The 20792-nt window shown below is 42.5% G+C and overlaps 1 protein-coding gene across 3 annotated transcripts in view; it reads right to left on the bottom strand.

Annotated features, from left to right (window-relative positions):
- Positions 1 to 8332: 8332 nt before the first annotated feature.
- PTPDC1 (protein tyrosine phosphatase domain containing 1) overlaps positions 8333 to 20792 on the bottom strand; it is a 22505-nt gene continuing 10045 nt past the window's right edge. For 2 of the 3 annotated variants that reach the window (XM_015421193.1, XM_015421192.1), the window contains 4 exons: positions 12671 to 13824; positions 11047 to 11232; positions 9185 to 9295; positions 8333 to 8601 (listed from right to left, as the gene is read on the bottom strand). In XM_015421193.1, the coding sequence (XP_015276679.1) occupies positions 8485 to 8601; positions 9185 to 9295; positions 11047 to 11232; positions 12671 to 13824 (1568 nt within the window). In that variant the 3' untranslated portion in view covers positions 8333 to 8484. The remainder of the gene's footprint in view (positions 8602 to 9184; positions 9296 to 11046; positions 11233 to 12670; positions 13825 to 20792) is intronic. The other variant, XM_015421194.1, reaches the window with a different exon arrangement.

The raw sequence follows: 20792 nt of genomic DNA, 5'->3' as shown, positions 1-20792 counted from the left end.
GCCCTAAGAGGAAAGGCTGAGGGACCTGGGAATGTTTAATCTGGAGGAGGCTGAGAGGGGGGGGGGCATGATCGCTCTCTTTAAATATTTGAAGGCCTGTCACTTAGAGGAGGGTATGGAGGTCTTCTAGTTGGCAGCAGAGGATAGGATTCACAATAATGGGTTTAAATTAAGGGTAGGAAGGTACCGGCTGGATATTAGGAAAAACTTGTTGTGCAACAGTGGAATCAGCTGCCTAGGGAGGTGGTGAGCTCCCCGTCACTGGCAGTCGTTGAGCAGCGACTGGACAAACATGTGTCAGGGATGCTGTAGGCTGATCCTGCATTGAGCAGGGGGTTGGACTAGATGGCCTGTATGGCCCCTTCCAACTCTGTGATTCTATGATTCTATCAAATGTGTGCAGTCTTGACCTGACCTGGGTAGCCCAGACAAGCTCGATCTCATCAGATCTTGGAAGCTAAGCAGGGCCGATCCTGGCAAGTACTTGGATGGGAGACCTCCAAGGAATACCAGAGCTGGGACGCAGAGAGAGGCAATAGCAAGCCACCTCTCTGAAAATGTGTCCAAGCCCAAGTAGGGGTAGCCAGAAGTCGCTATGATTTCCAGGCACGCAAGCACACACACACATGCACACAGACACAGAAAAAATACTAAAAACAATGTGCGCAGTCTTTTGGAAGAGAACAAATAGCATATTTTAGATGAGAGTGAATAAAATACATGTCACTCAGAAGTAAGCCACTGATGCATTAAAATTCATAGGCTCATATTGAGAATTAAAAAATATTTTGTTTTGTTAATACATGTGATGTACAGAAAACAAGAGTGCTTTTTAAAACTGTACCTTCTTTGCTTGCTCAGCATATTGAGATTGCTGGAACATCCGGTCTAAATCTTTGACTAATCCGCTTTTCCTTTCTGCATAGACTTTGGATATTTTTGCTACACTGTGCGACTCGTGCTCTCCAAAGAGTTTGCAGATGGCACAAATTGGTTTATCTTCAGTCAGACACAACTGAATGAGAATAAAACAAATGCATAATTATTTGATATAACAAAGGATGTTTAGGAGACATTGTCTCAAGGCACTGTCTCTCAACTCTCAAAACAATGGCAAACAACAGTTTTTATTCTTATTTCACTACTTCTAGTAGTACTATCATATACAGGGAATTCGTTGTTCAGTGCTTTTTAAAACAGAAAAAAATATGACATGTGCTCCATAGTTAGACATAGGGAGTACAGTGTCGTCAAAGAAAGGAGGAGGAAGAAAAAGAGGAAGAGGAAGAAGAGTTGGATTTATACCCCACCCTTCACTTGGAGTCTCAGAACAGCTTACAATCTCCTTCCCTTCCTCTCCCTCAACAGCCACCCTGTGAGGGTGGGTGGGGCTGAGAGAGCTCTGAGAGAATTGCTCTTGAAAGAACAGCTCTGAGAGAACTGTGACTGACCCAAGGTCATCCAGCTGGCGGCATGTGGAGGAGTGGGGAATCAAACCTGTTTCTCTAAAGTCCGCCACTCTTAACAACTACACCAAACTGGCTCTTAACCACTACACCAAACTGGTTTATGAAATTAGGGGATACTGTTGTGGACAGTTTTTAAAGAAAGGGCTGGATGAGGAGTTCTTGTGCTGAAGAAGTGTTAGCAGAGAACATGTGGCCTTTAGGCTCTAAGCTAGTTAAAAAATTTTTTTTAAAGGTCACAAAGTTATGTGAATAGTGGAAAAGAGAGGTTATACCAAGGGCAAAATTCAGAAGGTTGCATCCTTACTGGGAAAAAGGAGGGAAGTGCAAAGTTTTTACATCAGAAATGAGGGACCATGTCTGGATGGTACTCAACAGAACACTTACCCCACCCCAAAGCATTTTATACAATGCTCTAATAAGAGCAGGGCACCACAGTGCACATGCACATTGATTAAATAAGCACTACAGTAAGTCTGTACAGTGTTCTAGTAACTAGTCAGAAACAGTGACTGTATTTATACCAAATTCATAATTTCCCCATGTTCTTTACATATTTGAGACAAGTGATTTTGTTCTTTGATGTGCAGGTTTTCAAGCTCATATTTAAATTTCTCCAGGATACTCTCCACCAAAGTATTTCTTGGCAATCCAGTGATTCCTCTTCCTCTCAAGTGTATGACCTGAAAGTGAGATTAATTTATGACATGTCTTTTTATGGTTTTTATGATGTATTTTTTATTATGCACGCTTTGTTAGCCGCCTTGGTGGTCCATAGGAAGCCAGAAAGGCAAGGTACAAATTTTGTTAAATAAAAGAATTTAAAAATGATATGGGTTGTGTAACACTTTTTTATAATGTGCCATTCCTACATTTGGTCTTAAATGAAAGTTTTCTGGTTAATAAAAAATCTGAAGATAAAACAAATTGCTGAAACTGGTATTGTATATCTTTTAAAGATGCAAGCATGTACATAGTTTGCACAGCCCCTGTAAAATTGCTACATAGTAATGGAAACATTTTCATTTTTAGCATAGGCGCACCATTATGGTTTCTTGTGGCGGTCTTCTCCCACAAACCTATCCAGGTGATACACAGAACCCACAGCTTCTACTTTTAAAAATAAATCAAAATGGCAACACTTTCATCAGTGTATATGAGCAGTCGAAAACTCACATATGTAATTGTTCTATAGGGATGATCTATATGTCAGCTCTAATATTCTCAGAACACTTTCAGAAACTATGATTTTAAGATTTACACATTTCTAGTGCTTGTATTTGTTGCATAATTTGAGAACTGGGTCTTGCCTGCTGACACACAAAATGAGTTTCTGAAGGTTTGTCCCCTCTCATCACATAGCATTTGATTATGAATATAAAGAAGGTTTTCCATCTCTACTTACTTTTCTGCACATAGGGCAACTGAACTGCCCACTGACATTACAGTTCTGTTGAACGAGGATCTCATCAAGACATTTCTTGCAAAAATTGTGAGTGCAGGGCAGGAGCAGCACTGGGGGAGTAAACAACTCTAAACACACCGGACAGGAAAGCACCTGTGCTAAAGCCTCCATGACATTACTGCACTGATCTCAAAGGGACAGGACAGCAGTGCTCTTTGAGCAAGATCCACCGGTTCTAGAATGCTACTGAATGCATCCAAAATGGTTGTCACAGAAGCTCCATAGCAACCCAAACCAACAGTTTCATTCTTGCGGAAGCAGGCTCCTGTGAATTCTGTACCAAAATACATTCCTGTGGCATGTACAGGAAAAAGCTGCATTTTACAAGCCATACCCACTCTCTAAATTAAAGATAGCAAAACTGTTGGTTACACAGCTGTGGATGTAGGTGTTATATTGCTTCAATGTGGGATTTGTCAGCAAGGGCAAAGATTGTTGCTGACGCTGAGCACAATGGGGGGGAAATCTGTGGGGGTGTACAAATGTCAAAAGGAAGGTGCTCTGACAGAATTATTTTTAAGAGGCTCCAAAGAAAGCCTAAGAGGTGTGGGAAGAGTCACCGGTGAGGCTGTGTGTGTCCAATATAATTATCACAGAATATGCTGGTTCTTACCTATAAAGCCCTATATGGTCTGGGTCCAGCCTACCTGAGGGACCGCCTTTCCCCGTATGTTCCCCCAAGAGCGCTACGGTCGGGGGCCCAAAACCTTCTAACTATACCGGGCCCCAAGGAGGCTAAGCTGGTCGTCACGAGGGCTAGGGCTTTCTCGGTGGCGGCCCCTGCCTGGTGGAATGAGCTCCCGGAGGAGATCCGGGCCCTGCGGGATTTGGTGCAATTCCGCAGGGCCTGTAAGACGGAGCTCTTCCACCAGGCTTTCGATTAGGGGCCGCCGCCGCTGCCCCCCCTGCTGTATACCATCAATGTGGGGGGGAGGGCCCTAGGAGACTAGGGGAACATCTGAATATCTGATCAACATCTTCACACCATGCCTACCAAGGGATGTTTGGTATGTGGTGCCCTCTCTGACGTCTTAGTATGGATGCTGTGAAGTCTGAGCACTTTATTGTCTGACTGGGTTTTAAATTGTATATTATGGTCTTAAAATGTATTATAGTATTGATGTTTTTATGTGCAAGTTTTTTTGCCATGTAAGCCGCCCTGAGCCCTACGGGGGAGGGCGGGATATAAATTTAACAAATAAATAAATAAATAAATAAATAACGATTTACAAATAAGAGAAGGGAAAGCACATCACTATTTTGGTTTACAATCAAAACCATTCCTTCATTAAAGAGAAACAGAAGTATCGATCCTGAATTTGACGAAACTATTTACAAGGGTGCTTTAAAAGGTTATCTATGGGCGCGATCACACGCACAATTAGCTCCACCATAGGCACGAATGCTGGGCGGATTTAAAAGGTGCAATCAGACACGGACATCTGGGAAGCGCCCCACACCCATCGGCAACCCGTTTCGCTCCGCTGCAGAAGGGAATAAAAAGACACCGGGGAAAATCTGGTAGTAGACGGGTTGCGACTGGCCACGGACGGACTTTCCCATGTCTGATTACTACAGGGCACTCTCATGGCGTCAGGATGGTCTGATCAGGCCATCCCGACTCTGTGCCATTGTTTTTTCCCCCTTCTCAGTATGTGCATCATCACAAACTCCATAGGGAGCTCTCAGTGTGGAAATGTGATTCATCGATTCCTCATTTAAGCACATCGGAAACAAACAGCAAAAGAAAAACCCCTGACTCACCTGCAGTTGTGTCTGATCACGCTTCCAAGGACTGCATGATCGCGCAACTGTGGGCCAAATTCCTCCGGAGGCAATAGCCTTGCTTTACTATGTGGTAGTAAATGGGTTGTGACTGGCCACGGACAGACTTTCCCATGTCTGATCGCTACAGTGTACTCTCATGGCGTCGGGATGGTCTAATATTTTTCAGACACTAAAATTTGCTAGAGACAGTCCACCTCCACCTCCTCAGAGAGGCCATTTAACCATGTGAGAGCTACAAGAGAAAGGGCACAGGCTCTGGGCCAGGTGTCCTTTTTGAGTCTGTAAGGTGCCTTTGGAATTCTGAACCAGGGTGGTGGGAGCATCCACAAAATGGCTTCTGTAGGAGGCAGAGCCAGAGAGAGAGCCAGAGAGAGAGCCAGAGAGAGAGAAAGAGCAAGAGAGAGAGAAAGCCAGAGAGAGAAGTTCAAGTGTAGCGGAGAAGAGGGGTAATTTTAAAAATACATTGTGAAGCAGAGGAGAGGGGAAATAAAACCAGCACTATGGTGGCAACTGCTATGAAATCAATGTTATTTTAATCAGCACAGCTAATCAGATCTCCAGTGGCCAATCAGAAGTCATGCTAGGCAAGAGTCCTATCTGGCTCCACCCAGTTTCTGAAAATACACCAGGTGTGTACCAGGTAAGATGTCAGTGAGCACCATGGTGCCTATGGGCACCACGATAGGGCACGCCTATAGCCAGGAATTTTTGTTCAGGGGGGCATTTAAATTTTTAAGGGGGGCAGTTAAATTAAAGATAATTAAATTAATCTGAATGCCTGTCAGTTCCTAGGGAAAAACAGTTCAGAGGGCATTTTAATGCCTTTTCCCTTCCATAGGGTAAGAAACCTTAGAAGGGTCCTCAAGAGTGGTGCCTTTAGCACTTCTCCAGTAATTCCCCTTTCTGCTAGCTCAGTCCTGCTTTATACCACCTAGGTCATGGTGAGTCTTTCCAAAGCATCCCCATGAGCCTTTGAGAAACATGCAAATTAAATTTGCAGGCAGCCGGGGGCGGGGGGGTTGTCTTTCCTCAAAAATAAAGTTTTTGGCATGGCTATTTGTGGGGCGAGGCTTTTAATTAAGAGTTGGAGCCCCAAAATGCCCCATCGTAGCTACAGGCCTGCAACGGGGACCTCTGCTGTCAGTTATGCGAGGTGAGCTACCTTAAGCAGGGGAACAGCCGGTACATGGAAGCCTATTATATAGTTGGTGAATGGGTATATATGGGAAGCAAAGTTTGCAGAATTACCTATTTTCTAACAGCGTGAGTCCCCAATCTGTGGGAAAGTATCTACAGATGGACCAACACTTTGCTATTAGGATATATGGTTCAGAACCATTTAGAGTTTCTGGGTTGTCTTCAACCCAGCCCACCATACAGCAAATTACTGTAATATAACCATGAAGTTACAAAAGCATGGGTTAGTGTTTAGGCTGGCTGAAAGCAAACTAAATGCAACCAACAGAGTACAGAGTTTGTTTTAATATTTGAATTGTGAGTCACTTTTGAGAGTTGGTGTAGTAACATGATAAAAAAGTAAGACACATTATGATCCACACCATGAGCTCTATACAGCCTTATTTTTCAGGGTTTTATGGTGCACTGAGAGATCTAAAAAAACCTTGCAGAGTTAGAACTGCTGTAATAGATGTATACTGTACATAACAAGATGAACATCAGAGATACTTAATGAATAGGACTATTGACATTAATGCTGAGGTGACGTACACCCCACTGGCTCGAGTTCCCAAACCTGACTTTGATAATTTTACAGTCAAACCTCACGTTAGGGAAACTAATGTCCCCCAAGTGCATTGAGGCCCAATTTGTCTCCAGAGTACAGTGCTGGAGGAGGAGGGGCATCAGCCTTCCCTCCCACACAATTTCACAAACAGTAACAGCCTCAGAGGGATGATCTATTGCTAAGGAGGAGGAGGGAACAACAGGGCTCCTGGGGAAAAGGAGTCAAAGGGTTTTTTCAATCCAAAGCCTTCATCTCTAGTCTCCACCGAAGAGCTTCTCTTGGTTCCAGCCCCTGCCTTCCTTCTCACTGGCCATAAGCAGGCACACTCAGATCTTCCAGACGTACTTCTGAGGATATCTGATTACAGCTGAAGGCAGGATGGCAGGCAGGAAAATGCCAAGGGGACAGCCGAGGAAGATGGGGCCACAGGGCAGAAGTGCCAGCCCCACAATCATGGCATCCCAAGCAGGGATTTATGCCTTGGAAAAGCCCTACAGTCTACTACTCAATCCTCTCCTCCTCCAGATCATTTTTAAAAAGTCTTTTCACTTTGCGTTTGTTTCTAAAAGATAATTCATATCTACTTAACCAGGGACTTGCATGTCTATCTGTGCATATACAGCTCTATAGTCTGAAGCCAGCATAAGTACTGCCTACTCCCATACAAATCTAACCAACCATTATGGTCATCTTCTGAGGCCCTACTGCAGGAGCTCCTACCTTCTGAGGTTTTAGGCAGCTGGCAACCAGAGACAGGGCCTTTTTGGCCATGGCTCTATTTTTAGCTGGTAGCCCTGATTGTGTTGAAAGGTGGGACATAAATCTTTTAAATAAATAAACACTGTCTATGAGGCAGAGGAACTATAGTGATAGAGGTGGATCGGGGGGGGGGGGACTGGAGCAGAGACAGAGTATAATTTCAGGAACAGAAGTCCTAGTGCCTTCAGTGCCAAAAACTATCTCAAGCCTTCTTATATCTGAAGCCCTACCAATTGTCTCAGACGTGACTGCATAATGACAGAAGCTAAAACCTCCTGTAAGAATGTGAGGCCAAGGAAATTATCACGGTATCAGTGACAAGGGCCCTTATATCAGCTATGCCTCAAAAAAGAAAGTATATTAAATACAGACACAGTATGTTTGGCATTAAAAGCTACCTTAGATGAGGCAAAGGACTGCAATTGCTTTATTCAGTAATAGCACCTAAAATTGTTAGATGTTGTACTGAAATTAAAAATAAACCATGTCCGTAGGCTTACCAGCTAAAAAGCAGCTGAACAAGATACTGGTTAGCATGTATCTTCAAATAAGCACAACCTTCCAAATAATCCAAACAGGAAACAAGAAGACCTGAAAACATTAAATGTTTCTGTTTATTTAAATTTTAGTTTCTGAGACAATATAATACAGGTCTCATGTTTCATTTTCCAACAAAAGGGAGAGTAATAAATTCTTATAATATTAAAAATATTTTCAGTTTCCTAACAAGGATCTATGGTCTTTGGATTGCCCATTTCTGCACTTCTAAGTTATGTTTATTTTCGCCCCTAGACATCTGTTTTGCCACTACAATCAGTTTTTTTTCAGTTCCCAAGGAAAATCCATACAGTTGTACAACAGTTGTCAATATAAATAAATCTTTACTCATCACAAGGTAAAGTATAATAGTACTGTTGTAAACATCATAATGTATACTTAAAATGTTAATACACAAACATCAACTAAATAAACCATTGTATAACATGGCACTGAATTTATGGCAACAGTTTGTCTTGAAAAAATAGCTTATTAATGAAAACCCTATATCAACAAAATGCTACTTTTACAATAAAGCATTAAAATACTACAGTACAAACACAAAGTGGTGTATGTGTGTGTGTGTGTGTGTGTATTGCAGTTATTTAAAAATCAACATCAACTTAGATTTAGTTAACATAAACAAAACAATACAAATTATAATAGCTGGCAATGAAAGGTCGTTTTGGAGGGCTGCAGAGAACTACAGCTTAGAAGAGTAAACATCAGACAGGCTTTCCTGTTCCTTCTGTGCAATTTTGTCTTTGGTGTTCCAGTATCTGTTTGAAAACGTTCCTTAGAGTGTTGTAAACATACGGGCCACCCTCAGAATCAGAATTCATCTGCAGGAAGCAAACTTAAAGTCACCTTATTAAAATTATAACACTAAATAAACCTAGGAGTTCTCAAAATATCACACTGTCTAATTTAAAATGTGGGACATATTACAGCAGATGCATACCTTACCAGAGTTCAGACTGTTTAGTTTAAATTATTATTTGAGTATGTTCTAAAATTTACCACTGCCTGTGAACCAAGAGTATTTTAGTAAATGAAAGACAAAAAAGCAACATCTATCTACACATGCCTTAAAGCACCCGGGTGGATTAGACCCCAGCAGAGACATAACAGCCTCCCATTACGTGTATCATACTGGCAGAGCCAGCAGTCATGTTGCACCATGTGGTTGGCCTCCATATACCCAAGGTCATAAAAACCTTACTCCTAATAAGGCAAACGGAAGCCCCCATCACGTCCCTTGCCTGTTGCCTGAGATAGTCAGAGAAGATTCCAAAAGAAACTAAGACACTGTGGGCACTGAGAGGACCTCAGAAGCATCAGGATTATTATGGTTAATGCACTGGCTAATCTTCAGTGGTCAATTCCTTAGTAATAGGAGAGATCACAATGTCACATGCTACTTGCCTTTGTGAATGCTTTGATGGCACGATCAAGAAGAAGTTCTTCCAAATCTGTTGGTATTGCCCGTAAATTCACCACACATTTTAAAATACATAACACAGTATGATATTTTCCCTGATGAGACAAAAAAGGCAGCACATACAGTAAACAGTGCTTTCAAGAACACTATGCCAAACACATCCAACAGATCTGAATGTGCTTTAAGACCAATGAAATCAGGTATACAAACATTATAAAGAGAACATGGTAAAATACATTTAAAAACATATAACAGCATCCTTTTACCAAGCTAGCTATTATATGTTAAGAGAGCGGAAAGTGAGGATTAGTAAAAAAGAGAAAGTGAATGGGCTCAGACTGTAACAGTCATGGCAGAAGAGATTATACAACTCACACACAACTTAAATCCACTCTGAATTAGAAAAACAGGGAAAAAGGGGTGCCAAAACTTCTTCTGAAGGAACATAATGGTGTTTTTTGGGAGGGGAATCAGAATACCAAAGAGTGGAACAAGATATGTGATCACTTAGAGACAGATCCACCGACTGTGAGACACAGGGTTTATTCACATATTTGTTCAGTGCCAACATACCATAAGTATGGTGGTTTGTCTGCTAAGGCCTGGCGTTGTACATTTACAGAGCAATCCTAAGGGGCTGAAAGCACTCAGGGAGCCAACTGACCCTTGCATCAGCATATGCCCACGATATGTCAGCATAAAGGCCAGGTACAATGACACAGGCCCCCTGCGTCGCTCCATCGCTCTTCAGTGCTGGTGGAGGGCCATGGTGGCCGCCTACTGGCATAACCAAGGCGTAGTCCCCTGCATCGGCATGGCTATGGATGGTTTTGGGGGTGTGGTCAGAGTTGGTTAGCTCCCTGAGCCCTTTCAGCCTGGGGACGCCCCCTGCTTGAGATGGAAAGTTACAGCAACAAAAAACATGGCCTAGCCCATACGTGCCAATGGAACTGAAAACTCAGGTTGTCCCCCCGCTGCTGCAGCCTCGCCAATTAGACTTGGAGGAGCTCAGGATGCCAACTAGAGGCTTGGCCAATCACCACCCTCCCCATGACGGCCAAGCCCCCTCCCAGCACCCAATTGCGTTCCCCCCACCCTACATACATTTCAGCCAGGACATCTTACTCTGTCTCGGAGCTCCCTGCCATGCAGACTTAGAGCAAGCAGTGAGGCACTTTGGTGGTTGGAAAAACAGAGAGAGAGGGCACTTTGCGCTACAGGGCACTTGGTGCTAACACCCAAGGAGGAGAGCAAAGTTCAGGTGCCTGGATCTGCTCATAGGAGTTGGTCCCTTTAAGGAGGGTGCTCCTGAAAATGAGCAGAACTCCTGTGGCCTGTCCCTCTCTGTCCCACCTGAGATGGACTCCACCCCTTTGACACATGGCACCTGATTGGTTCTGGTGGCCCTGTCCATCATCGTGCCACTGCTTCCACACAAGACTGCCACTAACCGCTGTGGCATGGTTGCTATGAACACTACCCAGGTTATGAACAGAAAACACTGCAAATGCACCAACTTTGTCTGCTGGCTGTTGCATAAATTATGCCCTTAGGGAATAGACTAGTGCCATTATAGTCATGTGGCAGCTGGCTACTGCAGTACACGTGTACCTCAGGATTAATGTAACATACAGCCAATCTGGCCCCTTATGTTTTTTTTTTTGACTGAAGGAGAGAATACGTATAGATCCAGTTCATACGTAAAGTTGCATATATTGGAAATTAGTATCTTACCATGCATAAAGAACTTTTACATTACCCAAATGTAATCCTCTTTACGGATGAGCAAAACACACAGTTCTTCATATACAGAAGGGAAAATTCCAAGGCCAAGGAAAGTACTTACCTTTTCTAGCAATTTAAGTCCTTCTTGAGAGTCTATGCAATTTTTTGCGAGTAAGTCAATATCATCATTAGTTAAGACAGGTTCTTTTAGTTGCTCTATCCAAGACCACATCAGACCACTGAGGATAAAAGGGTCTCTCTCAGCACATATCCTCTCCCAGGCTCCATTCTGAGAATTTAATTCTTTCTAAGAAATGTAAAAATCCAAGTAAACTGCCTTTAAATTAGAAAACTTTGCTTTAATAGTATTAGGGCAGAAGTATACATTACCTCAAACAACATATATTCTCAAATCCATACTTTCCCAGATCAAGCAAACATAGGGGTGGGAGATATGTGTTGGTTAGATTAATGAATCTGCTGAATATTTCCTACAAATTCCGTCTAGGCCTTTCCTCCCCTCCTCTGACTAGGCTGATTTCTAGACTTGGGGGACAAATGTGTTAAATGATGCCTGAGTTGGGGGAGCATTTGTAGTACCAATTCCAGGATTTGGGGGGGCCCTCAGGTCAGGTGCCTTAACCTGAAAGAGATAGAGCATACAAAACAAAGAATTCTTCTACACTCTCTATGACCTTCTGCACTCTATGCAAAGTAGCAATGCTGTTGGGGTGCTGGGCTATTGGCTAGAATTCAGTTCCTGGTGAATGCCTAACTTTGCCACCTTCCCCAGGCACAGGCAGCCGTGGATATTGCAAGTGGGAAGAGAGCCCGTGAGGGTAGGGTGAAGTATCTCCTTATGGTGATTCTGCATGGCAACTGCTCCACCTTCACATTAGTGTTATGAGTCCAACAAAGAGTAGGGGATCATTAGCTCTTAGACTGGACTGGAGAACATGAATAGGAAAGCAGGTCATTATTTGGAATCTTCTAGTTCTGCATATTCATTTTGTTTTAGAGTATGCTTATACTATCTAGTTTCTTACTGAAAGAAGATGAGACAATGTACATCTCTTCTACCCAGAACATTCTTATGCTGCTCCTTGTGGGTTTGCAGTTTGTGCTCACAAACAGATGCAAAAAAAATGACTTGCAGCTGGCTAGGGTCCTTGGCCCATGAACTGCAGGGGAGGGAAGCAGGAATCAAGCCTACCAACTGAAATGGTGCTGCTGCCCCTAGCAAGCAGATCTGCGGCCTACGTTGGCCAGGAAAATACTCTTCTCAGTCTCTTTAAGCAACATGAGAATCTGTGCAGGACAGTATGTACAATTTTAATTAAACATTCATTTTTCTGCAGCTAAACTCAGAAGTGCAGCACTAATGTATTTTCAGGGGGCACAGACTTCAATCTAGACTATAGGACTTCTTCCCACATTAGATTGATGCAAAATCCCTGCATTTAATTCCCAAATTACACAAGAACAATGAGGTAGCCTGTAGACTGTTATCTCTGGAGGTCACAAAGTAGGGCATAATGAAAGGTTAGGGAGAAGCGGGCTGTGCCTTCTCCTTACACATTCACCTGTTTTATAATAACACAGAATAGCAGCCTCCTTAGCATAGAGAATACCTTGCACACACTGAAAGCAATGATGCCATCGAATTTCTTCTGGCTAGAGGCCTTTTCCAAGAATCTGCCCTTATAAGAGACAAATACAATAGCAGAGTTACAATATGAAAATACCTGCCACTTTTCCACCTTGCTCTTCACTTCTTCTGCTCCCATAAATTCATTTAGATCTGCAAGGGCTTTAGCCGCTAAAATTCTTCGAGCCTCCAGGGTTAGTTCTGACTGCACAACAATATGGGGGATCGATTCACAGAGTTCTCTAAAGTCACGGCTGTCACGCTCTGCTTTGGAAGAGTCTGAGTCCTCAGAGGACCATGTTCTCCTACCGTACATACTAGATTTTCTGCGACAGTGGTAGTTCAACGCTTTTAGCTCTTCATCGTCTTCCTCATCGTCTTCCTCCTGATCACATCTAAGGCCTGAAGAAAATGTTTGACTGCGATGTACTCCTCTAGAATGTCTCTTTCTATAGCAAAGTGGAGAACTACGTCCTTTCCCATCTAAATTAAATTTACCCTGACTCCAGAAAATAAATGTACTTCGAACTAACAGTTCTTTGTTTATCTCAGACCGGAGAGTTAGTAAATCGTCCTCATTGTTCTTTTGGTTTAGTTTGTTGCAGAGTGACACTTGCACAGGCACTGACCACGGTGTCTCTCCCTGCTCAGAGACATATACAGCTCTCCTTAAATCTGATTCACTGTAGCTCATGCGCCTTTTTGCATGACGCAGAGGCTGAAGGTATTCCACGTTCCTTCGCCTCCAAAGAAGATCACATTCACGACCGCCTAACTGAAGAGCAGCTGATCCTGAGGGGGAAAATGGCTCTGAGGTGCTACTGTCTTGCCTTGTTAGCTCTTCATCAAGATCCGTGTTATCTAACAGGGAAACAGTCTCTTCTATTTCAGCTGACAGATCTGGTATATCTACTACTTCCTCTTCTATCATTTGCCGGTTTTCAGCCAAATCCAACAACAGTTTGCAAACCAAATGAACAAGTTTTGGCACATACTTGAGATGTCTGCTTTCATAACCATGAAGCAAATGTCGCTGTCGGATCAGGTACTGAGAAAGAGTAACTGTGTGGGCTTTAGGCTCACAAGAAGCAAAAACATTCCTTAATGGAATTAAGAACTGCGAGAACTCCCTTACGCACAACAGCTGCCCTCTAGTTTGAACTGAGTTAGGCCTCTTTGTCCTAACATAAACAATTGCTTGATCTGCAGTCATTCTTGTTGCAAAAATCAAGTAACAAGCTATTAAAACACCTGGAGAGGTAAAAGAAAAGAAAAAAAGAAGGTTGAAAGCTCAAAGAAAGCACAAAAACAATACAGTGAGCACGGATCCCACAGAAGATTTTTGTAGGTGGAAAGGGATCATTTTTGCCAATTCCCCCACTTCCACTGTAGACTTCCACCTCTCCCTTCATGTTGTCCCCTGCCCCCCATGATCACATTCTGGGGAGGTAATTTGGGCTGCAGATGGAAGAGGGAAAAGAAAAAGTTGTGCCCTGGGATGAAAATCCCTTCAACCTGAGGAAATCTTCCGTGGGATCTACGCCTATGAAAGCAGTTTCCTGCCTTTTATATCATAGCTTACTATATTCTCTCTAAGGATGTGTGTTTGGATATGTCCAGTCTGAACATACAGCCCTCAAATACTAATAAGGTATCTGGGTCAATATTCAGGATTCTTGGGAATATCTGGGGCCAGCATTTTAAGGATCCCAGGCCAGTCCCGTCCCCCATCCCCATTAACAGGTTTCTTGGATAACTGGAGGGAAGGAAGAAGGAGGCAGGACTCTCGTGAAAATGGGATCACATGTTAGGGGAAGTTCTGTCTGCCCAATCATGATGATTCTTTCATATCTTTCTGACCATGGGATAAAAAGTAGGCCTGACTGTAGCATGACTCCATAAGGCAATATTTTTTTTGAGTGCTGGTTTGCCTCTGGCTGCTCTGATCTGTCTGTGCCTTGGATTACTTTTGCTGCCCACTTCCTGCCTTGCTGGGAAGATCCTCTTATTGTTTGGTGCCAGTAGTGGTTTGTCCTTGCTTTAAAATAAATATTATTTAAATTATTATTTCATATTTCCCAGTGGTTTTTGTTGTTGCCTGGTGGGTTGTAGTGAAGGAAGGCAATGGAGACTTTATTTTCCTTCTGGGTCTTTTCAAGATCATTTTCTTTGGTTTTATTTTGTGTTGTTTTTATGTAAAAGGCTGGTCCTGTTTTGTTGGGATATCTTGGCTTGTTTTAAAATTTTGACGTCTTGGAAGTTTTTTTATCTTAGGGGTGATTTCAACAGATGGATCTCATTTATCTATGACTAGTCATTAAATGGAGGAATTTCAAATAAATTACAGGAATGTCCATTATCTCCAATTCTTTTAACAACAGAATTTCTGGCAATGGCAATTAGAAATAATAAAAAATACATGGTGTCTCTTTTGGAAAACAAGTGGGGAGGGAAAGGGAAAGGAGACTGTAAGACACTTGTAAGACACTACTCCTTTGGGTAGTGAAGGGTGGGGTATAAATCCAATCTCTTCTTCTCTTCTTTGTCTTCTAAATTATGTTTATATGCAGATGATCTTGCTCTTACCTGAACTAGATCAATGGAATCTGTATTTAAAATTAGACATGTAATCTCTGTGTCTGGTAAAAATGGAGGATATACAAGTAGTATTTCTAAGCTCTGTTTGAGGAAAAATCAAACTGTTAAATATTTTGAGGTCTTGATTCAACAAAATACAGCAACTTTACTGAAGATTAATAATCATAACCTTTTTTTGGGGGGGGGGATCAAATAGGAATCAAAAGTTTGGAGAACACTGCCTTTATCCTGAATGGGTAGGTCTGCAAGAGTTAAAATGAATATTCTTCCAAAAATCATTTTCCTATTAATATACCATTGAATCTAGCCCTCTGTATTTTTTTTCACAGTGGGAAAAGCTACTAAGAGACTTTTTTTATTTATATTTATTATTAAATTTATACCCAGCCCTACCCAGCCACGGCCGGCTCTGGGCGGCTTACAGAAAGAATAAAAACAACAGTAAGTCATTTAAATAGTTCTTAAACCATAAAACATTTTCAGTGTTAAAAAGGTGCTAACCGTTTAAGTTAAATTTAAGATGGTGGTCGGTCTTCATTATCCCATCCTTGTGATCGACCCAGATCTAACAATGTGCGGCTGGCACAGGCTGTTCAGGGAGCATGTTTCTCCCTTGGGGCGGCTCCTAATTAAAAGCCTGGTGGAAGAGCTCCATCTTGCAGGCCTGGCAAAACTGTATAAGGTCTCGCAGGGCCCTGATCTCCTCCAGGAGCTCATTCCACCAGAGAGGAGCCGCCACTGAGAAAGCCCTAGCCCTGGTACTAACCAGCCTGGCATCCTTTGGTCCAGGAAGGGTCAGTCGATGTTGGGACCCTGATTGCAGTGCTCTCTGAGGAACATGTGGGGAAAGGAGGTCCCTCAGGTATGTAGGTCCCTGATCGCAAAGGACTTTAAAGGAAAGAACCAGCACCGTGAAGCGAATTCATTATGCTATCAGTAGCCAGTGCAATGCCTTCAGCACAAGCTGAATGTGCTCCCACATTGGGAGGCCCATTAGAAGCCTGGCTGCAGCATTTAGCACCAGTTGTAGCTTCCAGATTTGCAATAAGGGCAGCCCCATGTAGAGAGCATTACAGTAGTCCAGTCTTGAGGTGACCATTGCATGGATCACTGTTGCCAAGTTGTTGTGTTCAAGGAAGGGAATCAGCTGCCTAATCAGCCAAAGATGGTAAAAGGCTGACTTGGCAGTGGCTGCTACCTGGACCTCTATTGTTAAGGAGGCATCCAAGAGCACTCCCAACCTCTGGTGCTGGCACCAATGGAGCCCCATCGAAGGTCGGGAGTGGGATACCTACCCCTGGTCCACCCCGACTCAGACATAGGACCTCCGTCTTCACTGGATTCAGTTTCAGTCAGCTCAGCCTAAGCCATCCACCCACGTCCTGTAACACCCGGTCTAGATCTTCCAGTTTGGAGGCAGACTGACCGCCCAACAACAGATAGAGCTGGGTGTCAACTGTGTACTGGTGACATCCCAGCCCATGTCTCCGTGCAATCTGGGCAAGGGGGCACATGTAGATGTTAAATAACATCAGGGACAGCACCACCCCTTGTGGCACTCCACAATCCAGTGGGTGCCTTCGGGAGAGCTGTTCCCCAAGCGCCATCCTTTGTCCCCGACCTTGGAGAAAGGAAGCAAACCATTGCAAGGCAAGACCCTGGATTCCAGTGTCGGCGAGGCGGTGGATCAGTAGCTGATGGTCGACCGTGTCAAACGCAGCCGACAGGTCCAACAGCAACAACACTGCCTATCCGCCCAATCCAGATGCCTCCGGAGATCATCTGTGAGGGCCAGTGCCGTTTCCGTCCCATGACCTGGGCGAAAGTCGGACTGGAAGGGATCTAAAGTTCTAAAGTGCTTATGCCATTGCCAACCAATTAGTAAGGGAGTTCTTGGTGTACCAAATTTAAAACTATATTAGAGAGCTATTATATTAGCTGATCTCAAGGAATGGATTTTCATTGGTAAGGAAACATTCATTTTAAAATCATGTCTACCAGATAATAGTTGTTTGAAAGATCTTATCTGGTTTCAGCAAAGAAATTTAAATTTGGATAATCCTATCAGTGCTTTTTTTTTTGAAGATTTTTTTGTTTTTTTACACTACATAGAACTACAATTACTACTCACAGGAGTTATAAACATTAATAATTTCTCATTTGAGCAAGGTTCTCTTATAATGTCATATATGAGGGAGGAAAAGAATCTTTCTTTACAGTTTATCTATTCAACTGCCAGTAATATATCTGAATCAACCAAGTGTTTATTAAACTTTTAAGTTTAAATCATTATGATTATTTTCTCTTTTTCCCCTTAAATTTTTCTTTATCGAAGTCTCATCTGACTTTTAAAAGTTTGGGAGCAGCAGCTCCCAATTCTGATGTGGAGACTTTGTCTGGAGTGCTACTTGCTTCATTTTCCAAGTTAAATCAGTTAAAAAAATTTTAATGGTATAAGGTGAAACCTTTACTTTCTCAGTTGACCTCAGTTTTCTGCAATGAGCAATCACATCAAATCCAAGTTCAAAGTAATTATAAGCTATGGAGAGATAAAGATTTAGACACTATAGAAAATCCAATTAGCAATGAGCAGGTTCTGAGCTATGAATAAATTTCCTTTATATTGAACAAGAGATCCCCTTTATTTCAATTTTCCCCCAAATTAGACACATGCTTAATACTCTAGTAGGAAAATATAGGGGTTTAAGATCTAAAACCTTGTTCAAGGTGATAATCAGCACAGATAATATATTTAGAGGATCTCTTGCAAATATCCATGCCCTTCTGCTGGAAAATATAGGTGTATCTTTTAGTTACCATAATAAATGGAATATCAGACTAGAGGAGTGTAACTAGTTACTGAATAATGCTTTGCCTAAACTTATGTCCACAAGACGGAGGGAGAATTTTTTAAATTGCTTGTTTCAGTGGCATCTTACTCTACAGAGGTTGGCTATTATGTACAGGATTGTACAAGATTGTTATTGGAGATTTGGATCATTTGTTGCCAATTTTGTTTTTATCTTTTTGAGTTGTGCAGAAATACCAAATTTCTGGGTTTTGTAATCCACTATTAAAGGTATGTTAAATATCAGTTTACTTTGTGATCCAAAGTTTTTATTATTGGATTATATTAAAGAATATTTTGTTTTGTCAGATTTGGCATCTGTCTTGATCCTTGTAGTCACTACAATAAAACTTGCTGCTAGATGGAAAAAGCCAAACCCTCCAAGGGAATTATGTTTGTGGAAATGTGTTGCTTATTAAATTAACTTATCACTAAAAACATTAAGTGATATTCTGATATTTCAAATAAATTTATGGAACATTGGTCTATGTTCATAATGTTCTGGAACAATAACTGTTATATTCATGTGTCGCACTTAATCAATCTTATGTATTACTCAAACAAAGATTTGTATTTTGCATATATTTATGTAATTAATTAAATCATTACTTAAATAATTAAAAATGAAATTTGCCTGCTCTACACTTAATTTTAAAGGCCTTATGCTTGGCGGGTGGGGGTCCAGGTTGCCACTGTTTTACAAAATTTATCCTTTGGCATTGTTCTGGTTTCTTCTATCGTTGTTTTAAAGATCTTTCAGTATCATGTTTTTTGGGGAGTGGTTTAGTGGAGTTTTGAGGTGTCCCAGTTCATTTTGAAAAACTTAATTGTTCTGAAGGAAGCTTCTGGTTAGGTTTTAACAACAGTATAACAGATGAGAGTTAAGTATTTAAAAACAAAACAAAATAAACTTCAGCTTAGGATTCCATAAGTGTTCCTCAACCAAAATTTAGGCTTCTGTTAGGCATCCAAAATAATAAGAAGCAAGGTGTTGTTGTTTTTCAATTGGCGCATAGGGTGACTAAAAAAAAATTATTTGGTTGACCTCACCTGGGCTTCAAAACAACTGAGGCCAGGTGGTTGAAAAAGAGCATGTCTTCCAAAAACTGAAGTCAGGTTTTCATAAAGACAAGAAAAAATATTAGGCTTTGCTTGTAGGCTAGGAAAAAGATAAAATAATGTGGCTTTAAAAAAGAATTTCATACTTCTACCCCAGGTTGTAGTTACCAAAAAAAAAAAATTGCCGGCTTTTAGGCTGAAAAGTCCAAATCATTTAAAAACAAATAATTAAATTGAAGCATGCCTAAGGTGTAGTTTTAATCCCCCCCCCCAAAAAAAGGACAGGTTGTATGTGGGGGGGGCTGAAAAACTGTAGATTATTGCTGAGAAGCAAAAAGTCAAAGGTAGCAGATTAGTGAGTCAGGTTCAAGAGCAACTCAGTGTTCACTCAGACCAATTTCACACAAGAGCTGCGCCACGGTCACGCCTCCCTTTGCCCCGCTTCTATTGGTCACTTTCCCACTTGCGGCCGCGTTTTGACCCACGGCTTCGCCCAATTTTCCCTGCAGTTTCGTGATCCTGTTTTTTGAGGATCACAAAACCGCTGGAAAAATCGGGCGAAGCCGTGGGTCAAAACACAGCCGCGCGGCTTCGAGTGGGAAATTGACCAATAGAAGCGGGGCAAAGGGAGGCACGACCACAGTGCAGCTCTTGTGTGAAATCGGTCTCAGAATGCAGCATAGCAGCTCGCTTACTTTGGTGAAATAGTCCAGGGGCAAAGAATGAGAGATAGGAGGAGAGTGCAGTGGGGTCCTGGGGGAAAGGCTAAGCAGAAGAATAGTAGGGGGAGAGGAAGGACTGCAGCTTTCCCCGACCTGTGAGGAAGCCTACCCCATAGCAGCTTTACATAACCCTTCTGCCTCCATGGTGACTAATCGTGGTGCAAATATTAGGGCACTGGCCCAGGCTTATTCTACTGTATGGCCCACTTCCCTCACTTGGTGGTGAACGATTTATCTGCTTATTTTACAAAATTTATACCCTACCTTTCTGCCACTGTAACAGCCACCAAGACAGCCAACCCAAGAATACTGAATCAGAGGCTGCGACTCATGATTTCCAGGTTCTGCTCCAGAACTGCTGGAATCTCACAAGGTACTTCATGTGCAATGTGAAGGCTACCACCTGCTGTGACAGAAGCAAGCACCAACAGGCGTTCTAGAGCACTATCCGATCAGTGATGTCAGCTGGAACTCCACCTGTGCCACGCTTGAGCATCTGGTGGACCAGAAAAGCCCTGACCAATTTCACCTTGGCAGTTGACACTGTGCAAAGAGAGACAGTGTTCAGCAGCAAGGGGTGGCTGATTCTTTCGTAGACAGTGGAGATCCTTAAGCACTTTACAGAGTTAACCAAAGCACTCTTATCTGACACGGCAAGCCTGGGTCTCATCAGTCCCTTGATCCAACCCTTTCAGGAGAAGATGGTCGCCTCACTGGACCCAAGCACAGGATGTGCAGATATTGTTCCAGCAGTGACTGAAATGGTGCAGAGGCTGCAAGAGAGAATCAATTCCCATTTGGAACCTCTCACCCATCAGGTCTATGTGTTAGCAACCATGTGTGACGTGTGCATTGAGGGCAGCCTCATCGAGCAGACCAGCTAGCTCATTCACCTGAGAAATGAGTTCTCTTAGCATGTGGAGCATTTGCAGTTCAAGAGGGGCACAATGCCTCCAGCAGAGGTGAGGGAAAGCAGCTCTGCTGCTTCTCCC

This window comes from Gekko japonicus, unplaced genomic scaffold, assembly GCF_001447785.1.
Source record: "Gekko japonicus isolate JY-2015 unplaced genomic scaffold, Gekko_japonicus_V1.1 scaffold149, whole genome shotgun sequence".
Taxonomy (NCBI): domain Eukaryota; kingdom Metazoa; phylum Chordata; class Lepidosauria; order Squamata; family Gekkonidae; genus Gekko; species Gekko japonicus.
Note: the sequence above shows the minus strand (reverse complement) of the source record. Positions and strands in the feature narration are given on the sequence as shown.